General features: G+C 43.0%; 1 protein-coding gene across 3 annotated transcripts in view; it reads left to right on the top strand.

Annotated features, from left to right (window-relative positions):
* The window catches only part of fbxw4 (F-box and WD repeat domain containing 4), an 83,655-nt gene extending 73,631 nt beyond the window's left edge, over positions 1-10,024 (top strand). For 2 of the 3 annotated variants that reach the window (XM_050070721.1, XM_050070718.1), the window contains exons 8-9: positions 9,523-9,664; positions 9,810-10,022. In XM_050070721.1, the coding sequence (XP_049926678.1) occupies positions 9,523-9,664; positions 9,810-9,944 (277 nt within the window). In that variant the 3' untranslated portion in view covers positions 9,945-10,022. Of the gene's footprint in view, positions 1-9,522; positions 9,665-9,809 lie in introns of all 3 variants that reach the window. The other variant, XM_050070720.1, reaches the window with a different exon arrangement.
* The last annotated feature ends 1,976 nt before the right edge of the window (positions 10,025-12,000 follow it).

Genomic DNA, 12,000 nt, shown 5'->3' with positions numbered 1-12,000 from the left:
GTACTAAATTAGCTCCGGGGCTAAATGATCAAAGACCGTAGGATTGATAAGCACTCACGGTATCGGTTCTTCTGTGCCGGCGCTAAACTCATCCACACACACACACACGCCTAAACGACACAGTAACCGGTGAACAGCCAAGCGGCCGCGGTGGTAACAAAGTGAAGATAATTCTAAAATGACTCCAGTGAAGGGCAGCTACACTCGTTACTGTAAGTGACATTAACCCTAAATGAGTAAGAAACCAATACTTTATCAATACATGAGTTCAGTAAGCATGAACATGTAAACATATAGACAGCGATATTCAATATGCTCCGTCCACAGTCTCTCATCCACCACCACTAACGTTATGTCTTACACAAGGACAGCACTCTAGTTCAGCTGATAGCGAATTGTTACTAATAAGCTCAAATGACAGCTGTCTGTAGACTAACTTTGTTTGACACTTATCTTAAAATACTTTAAAACTTTGCTGCTGGCTGAGACAAACAGCCCCAACTCTCTCCACCAGCATGTAACCAGCCAAGCTGGCGGAGCTAAATACAGGGCACACGCCGAATCATCTACATCACATATGTCAAAGTCAAGGCCCGCGGGAATGAATTATCTATGGCCCCCGGGATGGTATTTAATTACTATTGAAACCGGCCCGCAGGCCGCAGCCGCCCGCTGGTGTTTTGCACGCACCAACACTACATTCCCCACAATGCAACGGTAGCCCGCGAACTCACTGCAGCGCAGCAAGCGGGCCGCGGCTTCATTATTCATCAGCAGTCAGAGCAGATGTCAACTTTCAGCTACCCCCTCCCCAAAAATGGCTAAACGGAAGGTGGACGCTGAGAACAGGGGGTTTCAAGCCAGGTGGGAGGCAGAGTACATGTTCACGGAGGTAAAAGGCAAACCTGTGTGTCTTCTGTGTGGAGAAAGTTTGGCTGTAATGAAAGAATATAATCTAAGAAGGCACCATGAAACGTCTCAGAAACACAAAGACAAAGACAAGAATATGAACACGGAACAAAGGCTACAGAAGGTGGAAGAATTAAAACGAGGTCTTAAGTCCCGGCAGGCTCTGTTCACAAAAGCCAAATCACAAAGCGAGGCTGCTGTCAAGGCTAGTTTTATTGTGGCAGAAGAGGTCGCAAAATCAGCCCGGCCATTTACAGAGGGAGAGTTTATCAAAAACTGTATGCTTAAAGTTTGTGACGCAGTGTGCCCAAACAAAAGGCAACTATTTTCAAACGTGAGCCTGAGCAGAAACACCGTTGCTGAACGTGTAGACCAGCTTTCCACCAATCTAAAAGAACAGCTTGTGGGAAAGGGAAAAGATTTCATCGCATATTCCCTTGCTGTGGATGAGAGCACCGACACATCTGACATTGCCCAGCTGTCAATTTTCATCCGTGGAGTGGACTCCAGCCTGAGCATAACAGAAGAGTTTTTGGCATTACGTCCTATGCATGGCACAACTACAGGACAAGATCTGTATGAAGAGGTATCCAGATGTGTAAATGAGATGGGGCTGCCTTGGGAAAAACTCGTGGGATTGACAACAGACGGAGCACCCGCGATGTGTGGGCACAGGAGTGGATTGGTGGCAAGGATGCGTGAGAGGATGCGGGAGGAAAACGTCACAGATGAGCTGACAGCTTATCACTGCATCATACACCAGGAGTCGTTGTGTGGCAAAGCCTTGAAAATGGAACATGTAATGAGCACCATAACGCGAGCAGTTAACTTCATCAGAGCCAAAGGTTTAAATCACCGCCAGTTCAAGGCATTTCTGGGCGAATTAGATACAGAGTATGGTGACTTGCCCTATCACACAGAGGTGCGATGGCTAAGCCAGGGAAAGGTGCTGCAAAGATGTTTCGAGCTGCGTGAGGAGATCTGTCTGTTCATGGAAAGCAAAGGGAAAGACACAACAGAGCTCCGAGATGAAACGTTCCTGTGTGAATTGGCGTTTCTGTGCGACATCACTAGCCATCTGAATGTGATGAACCTGCAGCTGCAGGGACGAGGGCGTGTCATCTCTGATATGTACAGTACAGTGAAGGCGTTTAAAACCAAGCTGAGTCTGTGGGAGAAAACTTGAACCACTTTCCCAGCTGCCAGACCATGAAAGAGAAGCTCTCTACCGCTGTGTTCCCGAGTGCAGAGTTTGCTGATAAACTCAACATACTTGCCGCCGACTTCCGATGCCGATTTGCTGACTTTGAAGCCCAAAAAAGCAGGTTTGAACTGCTCAGCAATCCTTTTGCAGTTGACGTGGAAAGCGCACCACCAAACCTACAAATGGAGTTGATTGAGCTCCAGTGCAATGACACACTGAAGGAAAAATATGAGAGAGTGGGTGCTGCTGAGTTTGCACGTTTCATCCCCGACACAATGCCCCAGCTGCGCATCCAAGCTGCTCAGACGCTCTCTATGTTTGGCAGCACATACCTGTGTGAACAACTGTTCTCTTTGATGAAGCTAAACAAAACATCACACAGGAGCCGTCTTACTGATGAACACCTTCACTCAATCCTGAGGATTTCCTCAGCTCAGAGCCTGACCCCGAACATTGATGAACTTGTACAAAAGATGAGACACCACCAAGTATCAGGCTCAGCCTCAGACAAGTGAGCATCACAGAGCATTAACGTATTTTCAGTTTTTAATTCAGTTAAATTTTTACATTTGTTTCTACAAGACATGTGATTTTTCTTTGAAGGAAGTATTGTTTTGTCTGTGTGCCATAGATTTTTGTATTTTATTTTATTGTATTTTATTTATTTATTTATTTATATTTATTTTTCAGTTGAATGGACTCAGGGAAAATTGCAGATAAGAGCCATGAGAAAGAATATAACTGATTTGATTTTTTTTATTTTCTCATTTTACTATTTGAAAGCAGTGATTGGTAGGATCATAGAGCAGCACAATAATGCATTTTCAGTTTATAATGCATGCAATTTCATTTATGCATTTATCTTGATATTAAGGAACATATTTTGTTTTTGAAGGACATTTACTTTTTTGCTATTTGCCTGTTGAAAATGTTTTCCCTTGAAATTACTGACAGAGCCATAAGAAAATATTGCTTTATTCATTTAATGTACAGGACATGTGATTTTTCTTTGAAGGAAGTTCGTTTTTGTCTGTGTGCCTGTTGAAAAATGTTTTCACTTGAAATTACTGACAGAGCCATAAGAAAATATTGCTTTATTCATTTAATCATTAAATAATATACACTGTGTTAGGTCTTGGTTCAATAGGCTATGTGCAATCATTTCAATATGTTTTAATAAACATTGAACCAGTCCGGCCCTCGGCTTGTAGCAAATCTGGTTTTTTGGCCCTCTGTGATATTTGACTTTGACATCCCTGATCTACATCATCACGCTAATTTGAATACAATTTCCGGAACTTTGAGGTGCAGTGGAAACTCAAACCACACAGATTACCAGGAATTATTTTACCCAGGTAAATAAATTCCTGGTAATAAAAGTTCCTGGAAATGTTGGTGGAAAAGGGGCTTATGCCTTTGTCATCCAGGAACTGCCTACACATTCTGGCCAAATGAGGCCAGGTATTGTCCTGCACCTGGAGGAGCCCACTGCAACAGCGTAAGGGCTGACAATCACTGTGAGGATTTCATCCTGGTACCTAACAGCAGTCAGGGCACCGTTGGCTATGACATGGAGGTCTGTGCAACCCTCCAAGGATAAGCCTCCCCAGACTATCACTGACCCACCGCAAACCAGTTGTGTTGGATGATGTTACAGGCAGCATTACATTCACCACAGCATCTCCAGACTCTTTCACGCCTGTGCTCAGTGTGAACCTGCTCTCATCTGTGGGGCGCCAATGGCAGACCTGCCAATTCTGATGTTCTGTGGCGAATGCCAATCCAGCTGCACGGTGCAGCTGGATTTGAATTAAAACCAAAACTCATCACTTCAGTAACTTCAGCCTTTTTTGTCAGACTTGACAGTGCTTTCATCCACTAACATGAAATAAAAAAGTCCAACCACTGAGAAGTTTTTTCAAAAAGACTCAGATATGTAACTTTAGCTGAGTACTCACTCATTGAATATATAACAATGTCCTAGTAAAACTATTAGTCACTTATTCAAGCATTGATCATAAGGCTGACATACCAATCAGAACATTTCAGTAACAGCCATTTTTAACAGACTCAGTTGGTGTTTTCATGCAAAATACATGAAATTAAAAAGTGCAACTACTGAGAAGTATTTTCCAAAAAACTCAACGTATGTAGCTTTAGCTGAGAACCCTCACTGAATCTATGACAATCAACACTGCACTATGGAAAAAATTCAGTTTCTTCAGCAGCAGTTTTCATCCACAAACTCAAAATAAATTAAACAAAAGGTGCATTTCAAAACTTCATTAACTTTTCTTCTGATTACCTTATCAGTAGGTAAATACTGAAAAACATTGTGCTTTTAAGAAAATTAAGCTGCACTCACTTCAACCTTTGGTGAAACACTGACAAAGTCTGGAGTTATAGTAGACAAAGCAACTCTGAGGTCATGCTCAATGTCCAGTCTGCTTCTGTGTTTTGTCATCAGCTGAACCAGAGCTGAGAAGCCACACTCACAGAGATAGGTAGTGCTGAATGGTAGGAGGATTTTTACTGCTCGAGTGGCAAGGGAAGGATACTCGCTCATCACAGTGCTGCACCAGAACTGGGAGAGGCTTACCTCCATGAATCTCTTCTTCAGCGTGCGGTCACAAGATAGCTCCACCAGCTGACTCTCTTCGTTGCTTGGCAGCATGACACTTTCCAAGTTGATTCCAAAGGGGTTGCGTATCCAGTCGTCATCCCGCTGTTTCTTGGGAAAGTAGTTTTTAAACCGCTCCAAAAGTTTTTTCAGATGTGCCGTGATCGTTTTCTTCAGTACATTTTTTCCTGCCGTGTCCAGTTGCTGTCCCCCATGACAGGCATTGGGGAACATGTCGAGTCGGTTTTTAGAAACATGACGTGCCCACAAGGAGATCTTTTTTTTTTTAAAGCATCGATTTTGTCCTGTTGTTCAAAAATGTTGTGCCCCCTCCCCTGCACAGACACATTTAATGTGTTTAATTGTTCAAACACATCAGCAAGGTTAGCAACGTATGCGAGCCACAAACTGTTGCTAAACAGGTCTACAAGAGGCGAATTGTTCTGGGCAAGAAAGGCTGCAATTTCAGCTTGTAGTTCATAAAAACAGGACAGTACCTTTCCTGTCGAAAGCCAGCATACCTCGGCATGATACAATAACTGTACTTGCTCACTACCAAGATCTTGGCACAGTTTTTGAAAACATCGGGTGTTCTTTGCAGTCCGTTTAATGTAGTTTACCACTTGGATGACATCTTTTAATGTTGCATGAAGCACTGGTACCATATCCTTTGCTGTCAGGGCCTCCCAGTGCAAAAAACAATGGTTCCAAGTTGCAATCGGAGCTTTCTCAAGTATTCTCCTCACGACCCCTGAATTTTTCCCGTCATGGAGGCAGCGCCATCAGTTGTGATACCGACACACATGTCCTAGCTTAGGCCCACGGAACTCAAATACAAATCCACGGAGCTGAAAATGTCCTCTGCAGTCGTAGTAGTAGGGAGCTCTCTTGTGCAGACAAATTGTTCCTGTAAGTCCCCGTCACACACATGTCTAAAACTGCTTTGTTTGTTATGTCTGGAGATTCGTCCATTTGTAAAGCAAAATGACCACTTGCCTTACTGTGAGCTTTGGTCTGTTGTTTGATGTCATCCGACATGTCTTCAATTCGCCTACTTATAGTATCATTTGACAGAGGTATAGTTTTTAGTTTATCCGCTGTGGATTGATCCAACACCTCTCTGACCATGTCCGTGGCTGCAGGTAAGATGAGGTCCTCTGCAATGGTGTGGGGCTTCTTTGACTTCGCAATACGATGTGCCACCAGGTAAGATGTACGGAGTGCCTGTCCTTGCTTCAAGCATGAAGAAGTGAGACACTTTTGTGATGTCCTCAGGTCTTGAACTTTTCTTCTGAAGTACTCAACAGGGAGAGAATGGTGTTTTGTTTTCAAATGCCGCTTCAGTTTTGATGGCTTCATGCTTTCACATGCCAACACCGCCCTGCACAAAACGCACTGAGGTTTTTGTCCTCAATATAAGAAAATCCATATCTCATATAGTCTGCGTGGTACCTGTGTTTTGCCATGCTCAATTAGCATATGTAAACAAACTTTGCAGGTCTTCTTCTGTGGTGTGAAATGGCGGGTGTCAACTCGCATTACAGGGCAATATCGCCACCTACTGTTAAGGAGTGTGAATAGACGACATTCCGTTGATTTTTTTTTTGTCTTCTTCTTTCTTTTTCTTTTTTTTTTTTGAAAACAGGTCCGCAACCCACTTTTGGGTCGCTACCCACCAGTTGAGAATCACTGCACTAGAGGATGTGGGGCATTCCTGCCACCCTCATGGAGTCTGTTTCCGACAGTTTGGTTAGAAGCATGCACACTAGTAGCCTGCTGGAGGTCATTTTATAGGGCTCTGGCAGTGCTCCTCCTGTTTCTTCTCACAGAAAGAATCAGATACTGGTCCTGCCACTGGGTTGATGCGCTTCTACAGCCCGGTCCAGCTCTCCTCATGTGACGACCAGTCTCCTGGTATCTCCTCCATGCTCTTGAGACTGTGCTGGGAGATGCAGCAAACCTTCTTGTGACCACACGTATGGGTGTGCCATTCTGGAGGAGCTGGACTACCCATGCAGAATTGTTATACTGTGATGATTGGTTCCCTTACTTTTTTTGAGCAGTGCGCAGCAGTGCATATTGCGCCTTTTGTTGGGTAATGCTAATCACTGAAATATGTTTTCAAAATACACCATTCTACCCTACACCATTCAACTGATAGCTAGACTTGTCCTTTGCATGTAGAATGTTTTACTCATGTATTGCATTACAGGAGAACACGTTTTTTTGCTTTGAACGTCAGTTTGTTTATTGTATATATGATTTTTTTCAAGCAGTTGACATATGGTTTTACACTATATTTGGTTTAATCACCCAATTCACACAATTTGTTTTCTCTAATACAGCAAGTATTGTGTGCATGTGTGTACTTAAGTGGCTTGTGTTAGTGTTTTTCACCTTCAAGATGCAATGACAATGAGTGACCTCCCCATTTGCTAGAATTAGAGTGTGCAATTCTATTTGTTTTCTCTCTCTTTGTGTGTGTGTGTGAGTGAGAGAGAGAGAGAGAGAGAGAGAGAGAGAGAGTCTCCAGACGTCTCTGCTGCCCCATTGTCTGCCCCTGGTGTCTCTCCATCACTTATTGATGAGGATGCACTAATGGAGGATCAATGTCTATTGGCAGAAAATACTTATCCCAAAATACTTCCCCTCTCTTAACCACAGCCACCTCCACCCTGCTGCTGCTGCTGCTACTCAGCCTCCTGCTGCCCACTCGAACACACACACACACACACACACACACACGCGCACACACACACACACACACACACACACACACACACACACCTTGTTAACTACATCATTGTCTATGAATATCCACAACATCCACTCAGATGTTGATCTCACCTGTTCTTTTGCAACTTCAATTGTCTAGACTTTATTTTTAGTGAAGATTGTACATTTGTGGCATTTTTTCCCCAAACAACCTAACAACCTAGATTCAGACAAAATACTGGGGACCTTTTTTATGGTTTTTTACTTCAGATTTTTTGAAGTGGGGTTGTATGAGCTACTTTTCCATAGTCAGTATATTACATACAGTCTGTCAGTACACCCTCAATTTGGAGAAGCAAGCTGGAGTCTGAAATGGAAGCTTAGCAATCTACCGACAGAAAAATGAAACAGTTATATTGCTCTGCTCAAAGCAAACCTCTATTGAGAAAAGCAGTAACTTAACATTGCTGAACACAGGACCTGCTGATCTATCTGTCTGATGGTAAGAGTATACTTAAACTGATATTGATTTTTTAGTTGGGACTTCTACAACAACTTCTACGACAAAAATACATTTTGTCGCTAACCAGGGCCGTCGCAACCGGACAGGCAAACTAGGCAATTGCCTAGGGCCCCAAGCTGGAAGGGGGACCCCAGAGACGGCTGACATTGGTCCATATCAATGACGATATGATAGAACCCCTATAGACACTGCAACAACGACAACACGTTGGAATCCCCCTAATGGGGCCCCCTACTAGCTGCTGCTTGCGAGTGGCTAAGTAGGGTGACCAGACGTCCAGCACTGCGTGGGACTGCACAGCATTTCTGTCTCTTTTCACGCGTCACGCAAATTGAGACCATGTCCCACATGATTGGTTGCCACCCGCGCTAGCATTGTTGGAGTAACGTAGTACTACGGTACCTCACGGTACCACTACTGTGGGATAAGTTCAAAGTCCAATCGCAAGAGGGTGAGTGTCCATGCGCCGTCCAATAACGGCGCGCGCTGTCCACCTGGCACTCAATATGCCGCTGCAGTGGTTTGTTTTCCACTGACATTTCAGGTATTAGCTGAGCTATTGAGTGTCTTTAAGCAGTGAAAGTTATTATTTCTTTCTTTTTACTTGTAGGCTAGATTTGTTTATATATGCTACAGTGATTTGTTTTCCACAGAGCTCTACAGTGCGAGCATTTTACTCGGACTTCCAAGGTTCCTCTTGCCAGGGGCCCCTAGAGTGTCTTGAAACAGCCCTGTTGCTTACCCCTCCACAGCAATACATTGTTTAGATTCCATGTCGGACTCCAGCCTCCTTCTCCAAAATGGGGCCCTGCCAACTGACACTTACTGTAGTTGATACACTGATTATGGATAAGTAATCTATACAACCCCACTTCAAAAAATCTGAGCTATCCCTTTAAGTTTGTCTTCATTTGTCCAATACATTTTGGTCCCCTGCAGTTGTGGGACTATCTATGAAAAGGTCTGCACTTCATGGTTAAGGCATATACTCTACTTTATAATCACTTTGATTCCAGCTCAGTACCTTAGTTGAATGTCCTCTCTTTCTCTTCCTGTCTGGATCTGCTGTCCCTGTTAATAAAAGCCAAATAAAGCCAAAAAATTATGTTTATCAAAAGTGTTACAATTCTTTCACTATTCATCTGATGTGCATCATGCAAACACCTTTAAAGTTAAGCTGTCAAGACTTAACATTAAAGTCACTGTTTCATTTGAATTCCAGCATGTAGGAGCACAGAGCTGTCTCTCCGTGTTAATGACCATGTCTGTATGGTACACAGATTACAAAGTGTAGTTTAGTCAGACAAGCCCTGGAAAATGTATTCCTGTACTTCTAGAAGAGCTGCTACATATACACAGTAGAAAACATACCTTCAATCTGCACTAAAGAAAGACAGAAGCATATCCCCAGCAGGTCTGCAAGTAGTCCAGTTGCCTTCTACATACAGTATCTTTTCAACACATTTTCAAGTTGAAAACATTTAAGAATCAGATGTTATGTGGATCTTCAACTCAACACGTGTGTTTACCCACTCCCATCCTTCTCAACAGGAAGTGTGTAATGGAGTGGGAGGAGCCTCATGACAGCACCCTCTACTGCATCCAGACAGACGGAAATCACATGATAGCCAGCGGCTCCTCACACTACGGTGTGGTACGACTCTGGGACAAGCGGCAGACGGAGTGCCTGCAGGTGTGTTCAGTACATACTCAGGATGAACAGTAGCTCACCTGCTTTTAGGACCAGTCTAAAACACCATTTTATGAAGTGAATGCCAGATGTTAAACACTAAAGTTAATGCTCTTATAATGTGATTTCATATTTTGTTTTTGTGCAGTTCTTCCAGCTGAGCTCACACCCAGTGAGCAGCCCAGTGTACTGCCTGAGGTTCAGCAACTCCCACCTGTACGCTGCCTTGGCTACCTCCCTGCATTCACTGGACTTCAGACAGAGCCCCAGCTACATCAGATGACGCACGCACGCACACACTGTTAAAATTAATATCTTCAATAAAGCTGTCTATTTTCACAATAAAACAATGTCGGTGCACTGCTTATTCTGATCCAGCAACATATTTGCCTTGAGTTAAGCTTTGTTAATTTTGTGCACTGCTTTTGGTTTTGAAAGAACTGAGAATTTCTACATGTCACAGAGATGTAATATTCCATAAAGGTGGGGGACTCATAAGAGAGAAGAATGGTCAAAGCAGCAGAGTCTGAGATATCCTGAAATTCAGTCCCTGGTGTGATTTCAAGGTTCAGTGTGTAAGATTTAGGGGGATTAAGTGGCATCTAGGGGTGAGGACTGCAGATTGCAACGAGTTAAAACTTCTCCTGGTTAGGATTCCTTTAGTATTTATTGTTCAGCAGGTTTTTACCGGGAGCCGAATTATCCACAACTGGTTAAGAAAAAAATAAATAAAATAAAAATAAAGCAGTTGCCCGTTACAAATCAGTGTTTTTCCAAAGCCGTTTGTTGCAGGTGAGCTAACTACAATAGCTAATGCAAAAACGCAAATGGCCCAATCTGCAGTCAGTGTTTGGTTTTTCAGTTTTGGGCTACTGTAGAAATATGGCGAACCATAGACTGTAAAAAATAATAGACATAGCTATTAGGGCTGGGCAATATAACGACTATGTACGATATATTGATATTCTTTCAAACAAGATATAAATTTAGACAATACTGTTTATATCGATATAGGGTCAAGTTGTGTTACATACAGTGCTTAATTTGTAAAATTAGAAGTAGGGGAACACTTTGGGCCTCTGAGAGACGGTACGATACCAGTGAAAGTATCACGGTTCTGAGTAGTATCACAATACCACAGCAAAAATGAGGCAGATGTGCCTTTTGTCATTTATAAAAAGATAAATCACTTTTCTATAATACATCAATGATATTTCAATGGAATAAATTACTTATTGACTTATTCATACTTCAAAAACAGCATCAATAAGTGATTAACATAGGGGGGGATTGAAATAAAATAAATAAATAAAATAAAAATCAACCATCCACCCTCCTCCTCTGACAAGTTAAGAACAGTCCCTCCATAAGTAAAGAACAGTCCCTAAAGTGCGGTGAGGTTTGAGGACCGTTACCTGCCACAAAGAGAGAAATGTGAACAGCTCGTTTCTCCTCTGATACGCCACATACCTGTGTGCCGCCATGGCTCGGTTGTCTAGGTACTACTGGGCAGTCATGACGCCAACGAAAGAGGAAATTAGGCTACTGGACCTGGAGTCAGACTTCTCTGACGCCAGTAAGCCGTTATCTTGCGCCGCGGAGCCGCCGTAGGCTATTTGACCGACTTATTCCTGTCTGTGACCCCCGTTCAACCCACAACCGGCAGGATTCGCTTTTAGTTTCTGCTGCTGGTTGAAATCAGCATGCTGAATGATTTATTTTGCTTGCACAAAACTATTTTTAGTCGCAAATGCAAGTAAAATGCTCGCATGTAGAGCTCTGTGGAAAACAAATCACTGCAGACAAGAAAAAAGAAATAAATAATAACTTTCACTGCTCAAAGATACTCACGTCTGGAAAACAAACCACTACAGCAGCATATTGAGTGACAGGTGGCCAGTGCACGCCGTTATTGGACGGCGCATGGACACTCTCCCTCTTGCAACTGGACTTTGAACTTATCCCACAGTAGTGGTACATGAGGCACCGTAGTACTACGGTACTCCACCCTGCAACACTAGTGACATCAGCCAATACTGTGTGTAGTTTTTAGATGTGAAAAGTTCTAGACCCATGCAAATTACACTGAACAAAAATATAAACACAACACTTGTTTTTGCTCCCATTTTTCATGAGCTGAACTCAAAAGATCTAAAACATTTTCTATACACACAAAAGACCATTTCCCTCAAATATTGTTCACAAATCTGTCTAAATCTGTGTTAGTGAGCACTTCTCCTTTGCCGAGATAATCCATCCCACCTCACAGGTGTGGCATATCAAGATGCTGATTAGACAGCATGATTATTGCACAGGTGTGCCTTAGGCTGGCCACAATA

Source organism: Epinephelus moara, chromosome 19 (assembly GCF_006386435.1).
Source record: "Epinephelus moara isolate mb chromosome 19, YSFRI_EMoa_1.0, whole genome shotgun sequence".
NCBI classification, from domain to species: Eukaryota; Metazoa; Chordata; class Actinopteri; order Perciformes; family Serranidae; genus Epinephelus; species Epinephelus moara.
The sequence above is the reverse complement of the archived record's forward strand: the minus strand, read 5'-3'. Positions and strand labels throughout refer to the sequence as shown.